The 13,376-nt window shown below is 40.4% G+C and overlaps 1 protein-coding gene across 2 annotated transcripts; it reads right to left on the reverse strand.

Moving 5' to 3' along the window:
• Window positions 1-1,528: 1,528 nt before the first annotated feature.
• Window positions 1,529-12,642, reverse strand: tox4b (TOX high mobility group box family member 4 b). 2 transcript variants are annotated; one of them, XM_015029222.1, is made up of 9 exons: window positions 12,507-12,642; window positions 8,537-8,605; window positions 6,799-7,086; window positions 6,453-6,713; window positions 5,330-5,668; window positions 5,155-5,235; window positions 4,006-4,638; window positions 3,772-3,926; window positions 1,529-2,460 (listed from the first exon to the last, which is right to left on the reverse strand). In XM_015029222.1, exons 1-9 carry the CDS (start codon window positions 12,510-12,512, stop codon window positions 2,403-2,405), a joined length of 1,890 nt encoding a protein of 629 aa, XP_014884708.1. In that variant the 5' UTR covers window positions 12,513-12,642; the 3' UTR covers window positions 1,529-2,402. The 2 variants fall into 2 exon arrangements, with proteins under 2 accessions (XP_014884708.1, XP_014884707.1); XM_015029221.1 differs by lacking the exon at window positions 12,507-12,642 and adding an exon at window positions 9,814-10,528.
• Between the last annotated feature and the right edge of the window lie 734 nt (window positions 12,643-13,376).

Below are 13,376 nucleotides of genomic sequence, written 5' to 3' on the forward strand. Positions count from 1 at the left end.
ACACGCCGCACAACAGCGCCCCCTTTCCTGTCTTAACCACGTTGCTTTTTTTCCCGCCACAGCGCGTTGTAGATTTTCTTCCCGCCACAATCATTAAACGGATCTGGTGACGTCAATCTCGCGATACAAACTGCGAAATCAGACTCACCAGCATTTTTAAGGAAAACAACTGCAGTTAAGCCGTTTATCCACAGAAATAGCAGTAAAGCACAAATATTAAGATGAGAGAGCACTGGAAATTATTGAAAATGGTTATTTTAATTACAGAAAAACAGCAAATGTATCTATATTTAAAATCTGTCTTAAAAACATCATTTATAAATTAAAAATGTTTTTATGTGTAGCTTATGTTAGTTTAAACTTGACTGTTTCCATAAATGTGTACATTTGTGGAGTCTGGAGGAACAATAGTGTCTTTGTTCTTTTAAAATCATCTATCCATTTAAAATACTAATCAGATTTTCCTTAAAAAAATATATATATATATATATATATATATATATATATATATATATATTTTACTGATTAATTTTATGGTTTTCTCCATTGTTCTAATTTTTATTCCTTAAAATAAATTCAATAATTTCAAATGAAATTCAAAAATACATGCAAAATAATTATGTTCTGATCGTTTCCTATATTGTTTATTTCTTATATTTATTTATTGCTTTGCATTTCTGGTTGTTGGAGTCTCTAATTTTCATGATTTGCATAAAGTAATTAAAAAGAAAAATCAAAATAATTTGAGAAAATGGGAAAAACAAAAACAAAGTTAACACCAAAGTGTAATAAAAAAAATCTGTTATATTATAACATAAAATATTTTTATTTCATAATTAAAAACATTGCCAGAATATCTACAATAGACCACACCTATCCATCTGGAAACTTTTTTTTTTTTGGTTAGCAACTAAATCCTTTTATTCCTCAGTCAACCCGCCACTGATTTCTATGGTGTGGTAAGGGCCATTGTAGATAGGGAAAAGAAAAGAGAACATTTCTCCCAAAACATTTTGAGATTGCCAGAAAAGTTGGACATTTTTCAGTACAACCCTTGTGCAGTCTTAGCACGACACACAGTAGTACCGCGGCGGATGTCACGGTCAGACAACGGGGAAGCAGGGAAGTTTGGATGGGGGGAGGAGGGTGGATCGCTGTCCCATCAGACCGTCAGTTTCCGGCTCCCCCCCCCCCTCAAAAAAAAAAAAAAAAAACTTATTGTAAAAAGCTTGTGGGGTCTAAATGAGCTTGGGAGAGTTAAAAAGTCAAAAATTTGATAGACAAAAAAAATTCTCAAAAAAAGGGAAATTTTAATAGTTGTACATTTCTAAGATTTATTTCAAAATTTTAGATTTGCTAATTTTCATCTTTTCAACAGAGGTTTTAAAAAATGTATAGAAATTTTTAGATTTTTGGGCAAAAATTTTCTTTTTTTTTTTTTTTCAATCTGCAATGGTCCTAATACTCTGTCACATATTACTTTAATGGGGTAAAATTTTTTCGTAAAAAAAGAAAATTTACAATGTATTCCCTTTACAGCAAACGCTGCTGTTAGAGCTGGTGTGTTTATTTCATACTGGTTTTCCTAATTCCATCCAGAAATGATCACAAATCTTTATATGCAAACTACGCAGCACATGTTCCAGAAGCTCAAATGTACAGGGGGAAGCAGACGTTAGCACCCGTTTTGTGTTTCTGACCAGCAGCCGTTCACTTATGGAAAGTTGGTCAAAAAGTGTCTTTTAAAAATGCGTTTGACAAAATCCCATTTCTGGCAGGTTCCCTTTTCACCCGCCATGTTTAACTCCTTCTTGCACGATCTTGAGATGGTTTGTGCTTGGACTGGTTGTCGGTTCCCCAAACGTCTACATTAGCACAGATAACAAAGAAAACCGAATCGTCCATAACTCCCAGAATTCGTTCACAATGATGCGTCGTCCTTGTAACAGTAAAGGGAAGAGCACAGATGAATAAAACAAATGCATCAGCAGGTCCCCCCCCCCACCTCTACATGTCATTTTCCTTATGTTTTCTTTTCTTGAAAATAATTAAAAACACCACAATGTTCATATAAAATGTTCCTCGTTTTATCAAGTTCTTTTCTCTTTTTTTTTTTTCCAATTCACAATACATGATCAACATGAAATACGTGGAGCAGCGTTAGCCATCCGTCTGTGTGAACGAATCCAGTGCTTGCAAACAGGAAACCGGAGGCAACTTCCACCCTCCTGCCACCGTGAGGTCTTTGTTCTTGTCCCCGAGACGATGCGAGTGTAAGAAAAAAACAAAAAAAAAAACAACAACAAACCACCTACGAGCCGACACCCGAGTCAGTCATACGTGTTTTGTTCGCAGTTCATTTGTAGTATTTAGTCCTGTTTGTGTAGCATCGTTTCCATTCTCTATGTGACGGTGGTGGAGTTTGACCCTCGGATGGCGCACCAGGCCATGAACACGTCTCTGTGGAGAAGAAACAGCGGGGGGTGAGGAGAGTACTGAAAATGAAATACGATTAAAATGACTCTGGAGTCCTGACGCCTTAAGCCGGGATACATTGAAAAAAAACTTGGATTAAACTAATTAAATTCCCCAGCGATTAAAAAAAAATAGACGAAAGTAAGATATGACTCTGCAGCCATGGAGCATTGTGTTTCGCAGAGTTTTGTAGTACAAAATACATTTATTATTTATAAGTACTGGAGCTCATTCGCATTTATTGTTGCACCTCAGATTACACAAGTCATCTATCTCTCTTCTTATAATAAACATTTCCATCCCCACAGGCTGCAAAAACACCAACATAAACACTGAAATAGCCACGACTCGCCAGCAGATGGCGACAATGATACAAACATCAAGCAGAGATGTTTACTGTTCACAGTCATGGCTGAAGGTTTTGGGACTTCTAGAAAAGGTAAAGCTACCCTGAGTGCTATGTAATGTCAACGTTTTGTGTGGGGATTTGTCCAAATAAGCGAGTCCAATGAAAACTGTGCAAAAAACAGAATCAAAACATCCTCATGTAGCACATTTCCACAATGATTCAAGAGTGATTTTATGGGAAAAAAGGTTTCGCTAACCAGAATCAAGGAAACTTCACTTATTTTTCATGAAAAGCAATTTGAACTTACAAAATTGTTTTTTAAACATCCAATTACCCTCAGAAAGGAAAGAGATGCAACCACAAATAATACAAGATGTCTAAACGACAATATTGTCGTTTAGACGAACAAATGGTTTTAATTGTAGGTTTTACTTTCTACAGAGTCAGACTTCAAGCTACAGCCTGTCTTGAATTGAAATATTTAGTAATATTTCACTTGAGGTTAGCCTGAAATAATTTAAAACCTATCAACGACAATATCATTTACCTGACACGTTTCCTGCATTTATTTCAGGTTTTTATAAAAAAAAAGGAAGAAAAAAATGATCAAATTTCAGGTTTGAACTAAGGCTGTGTCACCATAGTTCTGTGTAAAACGTATTTACAAAGAAGGTTTTCTTCATCTGATGCAAAATGTATATTTTTGTACATTTCTGGTTTTTATTTCTGCTATAAGTAAATTGTTCTGTTAGCAAATTCATTTTTTTTAGTCTGTTTTCTCCAGTTAATCGATAAAACAATTAATCACAGTTAATCTTAATTTAGTAAATTAATCTGATTAATTGCAATTACTCTCAAATAATAATGATTAAGTCAATTAATCGTGATTAATCGCTTCAACTCTAATCAACAGATTAATTAATCTTTATTACGACGTGTGCAAGTACCTGCAGTGTGTGGCGACACACTCGTTGCTGCAGTACTCCTTGTCCCAGTCTTCGCTCTCCACCGCCGGCTTGTTGCATCCGGCGCGCACGCAGATGTTCGGGGCCTGCGCGGCGGTCACACTCGGACCCGGCGTCACGTTCACCTCCACCTCCATCTGGAGCAGCGGACAAAGTGACAGAACATCTAAACCATGCAGAATAACTCAGGTACGCATCAAAAGTACAGCAGCATACCCCTTCCTCCGCTTCCGCCACCTCCTCCCCTGCCATCACCACGGCGTCCGGCTGCCCCACCTCCACCGTCACGCCCGACGGGGATGTCAACGTGTTGCCAGCGTCGCCGGCTGCCGTCACTATGATGGGCGTGCCCGAGTCCTGCTGCCGCGACGAGGGGACCACTTTGATCTGCAGGGGTGGCGGAGCGGTGGCCGCGGCTGCGCCGCCACCCCGAGGTTTGGCTTGCAGAGGGGGAGGAGCCTGCTGCAGTCTGGGCGGCGGCGGGGTGTTCTGCATTTGCTGCAGTGGGGGCGGCTGGCGCGGCGAGGAGGCGGTGGTGCTGGTGACGGACATGCCGCCAGACGGAAGCGGCATCTGCTTGATGATGATCTTGGTGACGGTGGGAGGGTTGGGGGCGGGGCTCGGAGCCGGGGCCGGGGGCTTGGCGCCGGTGCGGGACCGCGTGGTGACGTGAGGCAGGTCCAGGATGATGTTGGAGGTGCAGATGTTGGTGATGGTGTTCTCCTCGGGGTTGTAGTGCTGGGACCTGGAGGGTCGCGGGTTCGAAGTGGAGGCTTGTGTGACCACCGGAGGAGGAGCGGGGGCAGCGGGCGGCGGCGACGGTTCGATTTCCATGACTTCAATGGGAGCCTGAGGAGAAAAGAGCTGCTTACAAATTGCAAGATTTTTTTTCTCACGTCACCTCAAAACCAGTGCTGCATCTAACGATTATTTTAGCTAATCGATTAATCTATTGCTTATTCTGATGATTAGTCGTTTGTAACGATTAATCGAATTTAAAAACTTAACACATTCTGCATGTTTTTCATTTAAGCCTTTTTACAATCGTTAAAAGATGTAAATAAGTAAATAATTCAATTCCTTTTTAAATGAGAAAATAAACTTTGTATTGCCTAAAACATCATTCTTCTAGTGAACATTTGATCATTTACATCTCAAGAATGTGAAAAGCTCAGCTGTTCCCTGAGTTTTTTTCTTTTTAAATGCAAAATTTAAGTATTTTTTTTTAGAAGTTACTTAGTGCTAACTAAGTATCAGCAAATGCCCTTTTTTGAGTCTGCAGTTATTAGGTAATTAGTTGAGCATCATTTCAATAATCGATTAATCACGATTAATTGTTTCAGTCCTACTCCAACTCAGACGTACCTGGGAGTTCTTGTTGGCTCTGTACTCTGATAGTGCTTTCAAGTACTCCTTCTTTGCGGCTTCATTTTTCCTTTTGTAAACCTGAAGGAAAGTCAAAACATTCAGCACCACGAATCAAGACTGATTCAAATATTCTGCAGCATCCGATTGCGCAAAAGACAAAAAGTTCTCCTACTTGTTTTTGTTCCTCTCCCAAACTGTCCCACATTGACGCCACAATCTTAGAGACTTCTCCGAACGTAGCGTTGGGGTTCTGGCCTTTAATGGCCGCCTGCGTGTCCCTGAAGAACAAAGCGTAGGCCGAAACGGGTTTCTGAGGCTCGTTGGGGTCTTTCTTCTTCCTCCCCTTTTTTCCTCCTCCTCCTCCTCCACCTGCTGCTGCTGCTCCTTTCCGTCCGACGGCCGACGAGACGCTGGAAGTGGACGCAGAGACGGGGGACTCCGACATGGAGGGGTCGAGTGAGATGACACCGGGCGAAACAGCCAGAGACACCGGAGACTCGACCAGCACGCTCTGATTGGGGGAGGAAAGCAATAATCAGTCTGGAAAGTTCTGAGATGAAACTAATCACAGGATTTCCTCAACATGGAATTGATCGTGGCGCTCTGCCACAGCAAAATAAAAGCCACCGAACCTACTTTTTAACGTATGCCAGCGTATTGTAAACCTGGCGGGCCACCAGGCTTTACTCGCCCAACCAAACCAGGCTAAACAGGGTTTATTTTAAGTAGGGTCTTTTATACACTAGTAACAGTAAAAATGGACTGAGCTGGGTTTACAGTTGACGCACTGAATTGAGCGAGTGTGGGTGCAAACAAATTACACCTGATCGTTGGCCTCACACGCTATTATTTACAAATTACTAACCATAATCAGAGTTGGAAATAAAATGAACTATCATGAAACGTTAAATTGACTTCATCTTAAAAAACCAACACTACTGGTTCCAGCCTGACTGCCTGCTGTGCACTGCGCTGGTTTCAGGACAGAAGAAACTGGAGACGAAAGGCTGAAGTAGAGAGAGAGAAATGGTGAAAGAAAGGTTTTAAGGAGGTTAAGTTGAATGTATTTTTAGTTTAAGTGTGTGAAAAAGACCCTCATGTTAACGTATGTGGCACCTGAATGACAGTAGACCTACTTAATATAGTTTGGCCTTAATGCATCATGTTTATTGACATCTTAAAGTCTCCCTGATGATGGTTTTTAAGCAGCAGCGTCATCACAACCTCCCAGCCCACCATCACTTTTTATAAAGAATCCTAGATGAAACCCTGGATCATTTAAGATTCAGACTCACCCGTCTAAAGTCGTCCATGTCGTCGTCCTGCAGCGAGCTGGTGGGCGACGCCGTTGCCGACAACGGATTCTCGGGCGATTGGGGTCGCTGCAACATGTTGCCTCCTCCTAGACCGAGCCCCAGCTGAGCGCTCAGCTCTGATTGGTCGATAGTGGTCAGCTGGTTGGACCCCAGTAGCCCCTGGCCCATGTCACCCAACGGGACGTCTATGGTCACCGGAGATGAGCTGCTGAACTGAGACCCAATGGGGTGGCCCAGATCCTGAGGAACGGATGAAACCGGAGTGAATAAAGGTAGAGAAGATCTTTAGAATAACCAAAAAATAATAATGATAAAAACTCCTCACCATCCCCAACGAGGAGCCCAGCAGAGCGCTTCCTCCCGACTGGTTCATGACCCCCAGGGTCAGGTGCTCCAAGCCCTGCGAGGGAGCGCCGACGTAGGGGGCAGCGAAGGACGGGTCGTCCCCTTCCACTACGGCGTTCCCCGGTACCACCACGCCGTCTGAGCCGCCGGCGTCCGACAGTTCGCCAAAATGAGACACCACGTCGGACACGGTGAGCGCCGAGTCCGGGTCCAGAGAGATGGGCGGGATCTCGAATTCCTCATCGCCGAGGCTGGGGGTGTGGAACGTCTGGAGATGCGAAACGGCAACAGGAGAAGGCAAAATGTATTTAATTTGGTCAAAAAATGATGGCTCAGGCCAGCGATTCTTCTCAAAAACCAAGATTGGTTCCATCTCTGCGCGCAATATCGTAAGAGTAGCTGTCGTTAACCAAAAAGGGCAATTTGAGATGTTTAGACAAAAGCGGGTTTTGTTTAAACTTTAAAACAAACAAAAAAGTTGTTCAAGTTGGAATCTTTTCATTGGAATTTCCTGGAGCAGCGCCCCTACAGACGAGGAGGGGAACAGGTTTTTCAAAGGTTTGTATCATTTGACACAGTGCAGCAGGAAACTGCTGCTGAAAACGTAACAAATGTTGCCATTTTTGTTCCCAATGTAACCAAATCCACTGAAATGTCAAGTGTGAAAACTCAAATTCTCAATCACACACACACACACACACACACACACACACACACGGTATTCAGGCCGTGCCTCCTGCTAGTACGGTCCATTCTTTCATCACGTGCAGATTATTTCTTGAGCCTTGGACCAGAGCCCTAAACGGGATTTTTTTTTTAAGTCCAACTTTTGCTGAAGGTCTGGCAAATCCCTCCCACTAACACTTTGATTAATACTGAATTGTACCACATCAATTAAAATTCTCTGTGCTTTGAATCGCATATTTTCATGTAATCTGACATCAAAAAGTGCCATATCTAAAACAGATGAAACCCCCAGAGAAAAAGAAGCAGACGACATTCAGAATGTCTCAACTTTAATCCAAAACAATGTCTCAGTCCGAACACACAAATACCTGAAAATATGAAAGTGAACAGGTTTAACTTGAGTTTAAAAGAATTAAGACCTCATCTGGTCTCAGATTTATTGTCTTCTAAAATAAAATTATCCTGTTCTTTGGTCATTAAAGAGTTTTGGGTCATCTTCTTCCCACTATTTTTTTTTACATTTGGATGAAATTGGGCATAATGAAATTCACAAATTCATTTAAATTGCTCTTTATCCGCTTTTAATTTGAATCATTTTTGTAAAAGTTACATTAATTCAACATAAACAACAACTTCTCATCTTCATTTTACTTCCGACCTCAGTCGTATTTTTCCATCCTGCCAACGACGCCAAGACTGAAGCTCTGAAGCGACATCTTTCAACACTGAAGCCACACGTCTGAGCCCGGCTACATAAAGTGATGCAGAGCGTTAAAGGTGCGGGGAGAGAAAACACCTGGGACAGGTCACGACTCAGACATATGAAAACGATCCTCAGGCGAGTCATTGCTGCAGCTTTTTATACGTCGATTCAAAATTTGTATCCGATGACTCACACCGAGTGAAAAATCCCAAACAAATAAAACAGCATTTAGATTTGACTTTTTGAGGCGTCTACAATAGCTTGGGAGCACCAGGAGAAAAGCTGCAGCTTGTTTTGATCATTCGCAGACGGACGGCAGACCCCCTACCTCGGCGGAAGAGAGGAAGGGATGGCCGGACCCAGGAATCGACAGGTAGTTTTCGCTGCCGCCAGGGAACTGAAACACACAGGAGAAAACTGAGTTAGAGGCCACAAGTTCCCCCTATTACAAACTAATCCTGGCTTTTTTTTCCCCTTTTTTTACAGGAACCAAAACAACAACAAAAAAAGTGTTAACTTTGCCTTACAGAAACGCAGAGTGCCGCCATCTTGGGGGTGAAGAGGGGAAGGATATTGACAACCTTCACCATCTTTTTCCATTTCATTTTAATTCAGCAAATTTCATATATTGAGATGTTAACTTGTGCAATATTGCAAACAACTGCCTAGATACAATATTTGTAAGTATATTGTAAATTAAATGCCATGTATGTAATTTCCACATGTCAAACTACACTGCCTGTTCAAAAAAACAACAGATTTAAAAGTCTCTGCAAAAGCCTCCTCATTGTTATTGCAAGATTTTTTTGTTTTGTTTTGTTTGTTTTTTATCTGGTGAAAAAAAAAGTACTCTGAACATGGCTAGACGAATCCTTTGTTATTGTGACGGGGCTATTGACAAGTTTTCCCAGACCAAATTTTCCAACGTGATAAATTGTCCCAGATAAACGATAAGATTTTTTTGGTTTTCGGCCATTTTATAAAGATAATAGCATATATAATGCAAGAACACATTCTCAAAGATCAATAAACTTGAAATTCTAATGAACATCCTTTTCTGGAACTAAAAAACATTTTAAAAAAAAAAAAAAAAAAAAAAAAAACAGGAACCAGACATAAAAATGACTTATGACGTATCTGTACACAGAATTATCCTCCAAAAAAAGGGGCAAACTTAAGACGTTTGTCATCCAGATTGCGTCTTGTTGCCATTTGCGACAATAGTTTCTATTAAAGCATATTTGTGTGCTAACATGGCTCAGCCAAAGTCCAGGTTGGAAATTTGTAGTATAGCTTATAACTATGTTGAAACAACACAAAACGCATTGAATTTTATAGGTGTACCATGACAAAAGGTTCATGGCACCATGTGAAAATTTTTCCTGCCACCAAACCTTGGAGAGAGTCTAGATTTAAAACAACAATGGGTTAGCTTTTGTTGTTTTAAAAAAAAAAAAAAGCTAAACGATAACAAAAAGAAAATCCCTAAAAATACTAACTAGTAATTCACTTGGATGTTTAGCTTTGATTGTAAAAACAGGAGCCAAAAAATAAGTGACAGTGTTACTGACTGCTGCAGGAACTGTGTGTTTTGTTTCCTTTCACCTTGCTGTCAGAGTCAAATCCATTGAAGGCATGCGGGTCCAAGAACTCTGGATCAGCGTCGTGCTGACCGGTTCCGTCTGTTAAATCCGAGTAAAAATTGAGGTCCATGTTTTCAGCTGGGCCTTAGCATTTACCAGTCGCTTCTCTTTGTTTGGTTTTGCAGTTAAATATTGTGGAAGCCTCCTCAGGCAGCTGCTAATGGGGATACAAGTTCCCCCCTCCGCCGTCACCACACTAGCTGTATCTGCTTGCTCCGTCCGCACTGACAGCTCTGCTGCTGACAATGTGGGGGAAACACTGGGCATGTGTTGCCCCCAGCAGCCGTGCCAAAAATAAACCGTCCGCTGTGCGAGGCTAGCCGCCGGGTTAGCGTGGCCGTTAACCGTCTTTCTTGCTGACTTGTCCCACACCGCGGCTTTTAGCCCCTTTAGCCTGGCTACACCGCTACCGCAAGGCTGCGGTACTCAGACCGCCACCGCCAGCCCCGGAGCCCGTCTGTCTGTCCGTCCGTCCTTGGGCGTTTCATTCGGACTCCCTTCGAGAGTATCAACCGATAGAAATGTTAATGTAGCCGCGAGAGGTGTGGGGGAACGGTTCAAGGTGTCTGACAGGCGGAGGAAGACCGAGCAATCCGCCGTGTCTGCGACGTGTTAGCCCGGGCTAGGATGCTCAATGGATTCCCGAGACGTGGATCGAGGACGGCAGGGTAAAGTTACGCGGAAGAACAACCGGATGTGAGGTGAAGGTTTCAAAATAACAATCGATAACCCCCCCCCTCCCAAGACCAAACCAAACCAAACCATACGGTATTTGGCTAATTTATTTGGTTACAATTAAATGCTTACATTACTTTAAACAAATAAATGCAACAAAAGGGATTTGGGATTCAAATTGCATCAGGAATCGGGACGAAAACGGATTTAAGCAACTTTGAACCTGGCATGCATAATACGATGATTGGCTTTAAGGATTGAGATTTCCATGCGCTAGATTTAAATTAACATAAATTACAACAACATTTAATTTACCTTTAGGATCAATAAAGTATTTTTGAAATTGAATTTAATCCCAATTGTCAATTTGACTATTTCAATTCCAGTTCTAGCAAGCTGCATGAACTGGACAAACAAACACCAACAATTCTGCAACAGTTCTGCATTTCTTTTCCTTCAAAAAAGAAATGAAAGATTCTGCATAAAGAAGTCAGAAACAAAAGTTATTAATGTTGAAAAAACTGGGAAAATGGGTCCAAAGAGGAATAAAAAAAAGTAGCAAACCACTGTTGGTACATCTACAATACCAGACATTTAACAAAGCACCTAAAACTAGTCAAATGTTTGTCCACAATCACTGTCTACAAACTAAGCTTGAGTTCATATAAACAATTGTTTAATTGGAAATGGTTCTGTACCAAGAATATTCAATTCGACATGATTATTTCTAAACTGCTCCAGTTTCAATTTAATTTAACATGATTTAGAAATAAATATCAATGTTGGCATTTAAGAATATGATTATTTTTATTTAATTCAGTCATGGGTTTATGTTTGAAATATACATTTAAAGCGTGGAAAAAGTTGTCACGTAAATATTTCAGATTAAAAAAAACAACTAACTGCCTTCTAAACCTAACAACTGGCAAATCAGCTTCACTGGAGGTTTTTTAAAGCATGAACAGCCTGATGAAAATCATGCATCAAATCAAGCCCAGACTTTGAGTAGGCCACTTCATAAACATTCCCCTTTTTGTTTTTGCTTTATTGGATTCAATCACAATCCATTTGGACACAAACCCAAAACCAGACAATGTCATTGCATCAATTTTTCCAAGTCATCCAGCGACAGCTTATCACACTACCACCACCATGTTTGAATATTGGTACCATTAGTATGATGGATGGAACAAGTTCCACTTTTGTCTTGTCTATTCATCAAGATGTATTATAGAACATATGACTTTTTGTAGGGGATTTTTTTTCTTTTTTGTCCTCTCTTGTCTTTTGACTAAAAAAGGCAGGGCTTTCATGACCTCCTAGTTGAGAGGTCAGTACACTCCCAGAGTAATATCAGTAGGCCAGCCACTCCTACCCTTTTCTCAATTTGTAGCTTATCTTTTTCTTTCACGTTTCATTTAATTTTGAAAGCGCGAACCGGAAGTCGCCTTTTAGAAGGTACTAGAGCCAGATATCCCTTTGCTACATATTGACCATGGCTCGACAATAAATTTGAAGGAAGATATTTTTCAGATGCCGTTTATCGGAGTGCTTTAACAATTTGAAAGTGAAACAGGAGTATTAATTAATCTACATCCTCACTGGATCCGTGCAAACATATTTGGTGACTAAACTAAAAAATGTGTGTTATGACCGGTAAAAGTTCGAATAAGATAACTTACTAAGGCTGGCCAGTCCTTGATAGAGACTTTAATCACTTTAAACCACATTCAAGCATTGTTAAGTTGTTAAGACTAAACGTTGTGTCTACAGACCCTCAAGTTCGCTTTTTAATTGTAAAAGCACTTTAACTGAATTTTAAAAGAGCATTTTCAATAAAGTGACACTAATAAATCAGATCAGACCAGCTGATCCGCTCAACAAGGCCATCATTGTGATTGTGAAGACCAAACATCCTGTGTTATAGTTTATTAATCTTTTATTTCTACATGAAATATGTTCAAAACCAACTACTCTTACCTCCATCCTCACCCCGAAATCTGAATCACGTTTTGTTTTGTTTTTTAAATCCCACTTTTTAAGCAGAACTTCGCCCACAATTTCAACCAATATAACATGGCACCGGCTTCCTGATTGTACGCGTTCGTGGAAGTGACGTCGTTAGGCCGATAAAGTATGTCAACGTTTCAAAATAAGAGTAAGGCTGTGAATTATGTTAAAATGTAAAGTTTCAAACAAATGAGATCCGTTTAAGACTATATTCTTTGCATCATTTCAAAGTAAAAAGTATATTTGGATAAAACTAAAACTCGGCCATAAAACTACATATTTCACAGAAGACTAAGTTTTTCCCGATTCATAAAACAAACAAAAATAGACAGCAATGTCTTTCTTTAAAATTGCTTTATTCCCATTTTTTAAGCAACATTTTTTTCATGATTTTTATAATAATGTAATTTAAAAAAAGATAAAACTTAAGGTCTTCTGCCCTTATGTACAAGCGAGATCATCTTCAGGAAATAAAAATCAACATAATATAATCCTTGCACAACAATGAAAATAAAATAAAAAATAGCATTTGAGAGGGATAAAACATCTCTAGAAGATTCTAAAATTGAACATTAAAATCACAAGCATTCATTTTACATACAGACATGTGCGCATACACATAAAGCAGAACGTGAGTGGGGTTATTTTGAGGTGTGGAATGAGATGGTTGTAGGATATAAAGCTCGAACTGCTGATATTCTTTCGAAGAACAAAGCGAGATCAAACATGTGACATCACATTCATACCTCATTTACCCAACATGCAGTGCGGTGGTTCGTGCCACAACGGTCCAGCTTGACCACTATTATTCGTTTCTCGTCTTTCTGAGGCTAACACAAG

This window comes from Poecilia latipinna, unplaced genomic scaffold, assembly GCF_001443285.1.
Source record: "Poecilia latipinna isolate Pla-1442-1.1 unplaced genomic scaffold, P_latipinna-1.0 Scaffold147, whole genome shotgun sequence".
Classification (NCBI taxonomy): domain Eukaryota; kingdom Metazoa; phylum Chordata; class Actinopteri; order Cyprinodontiformes; family Poeciliidae; genus Poecilia; species Poecilia latipinna.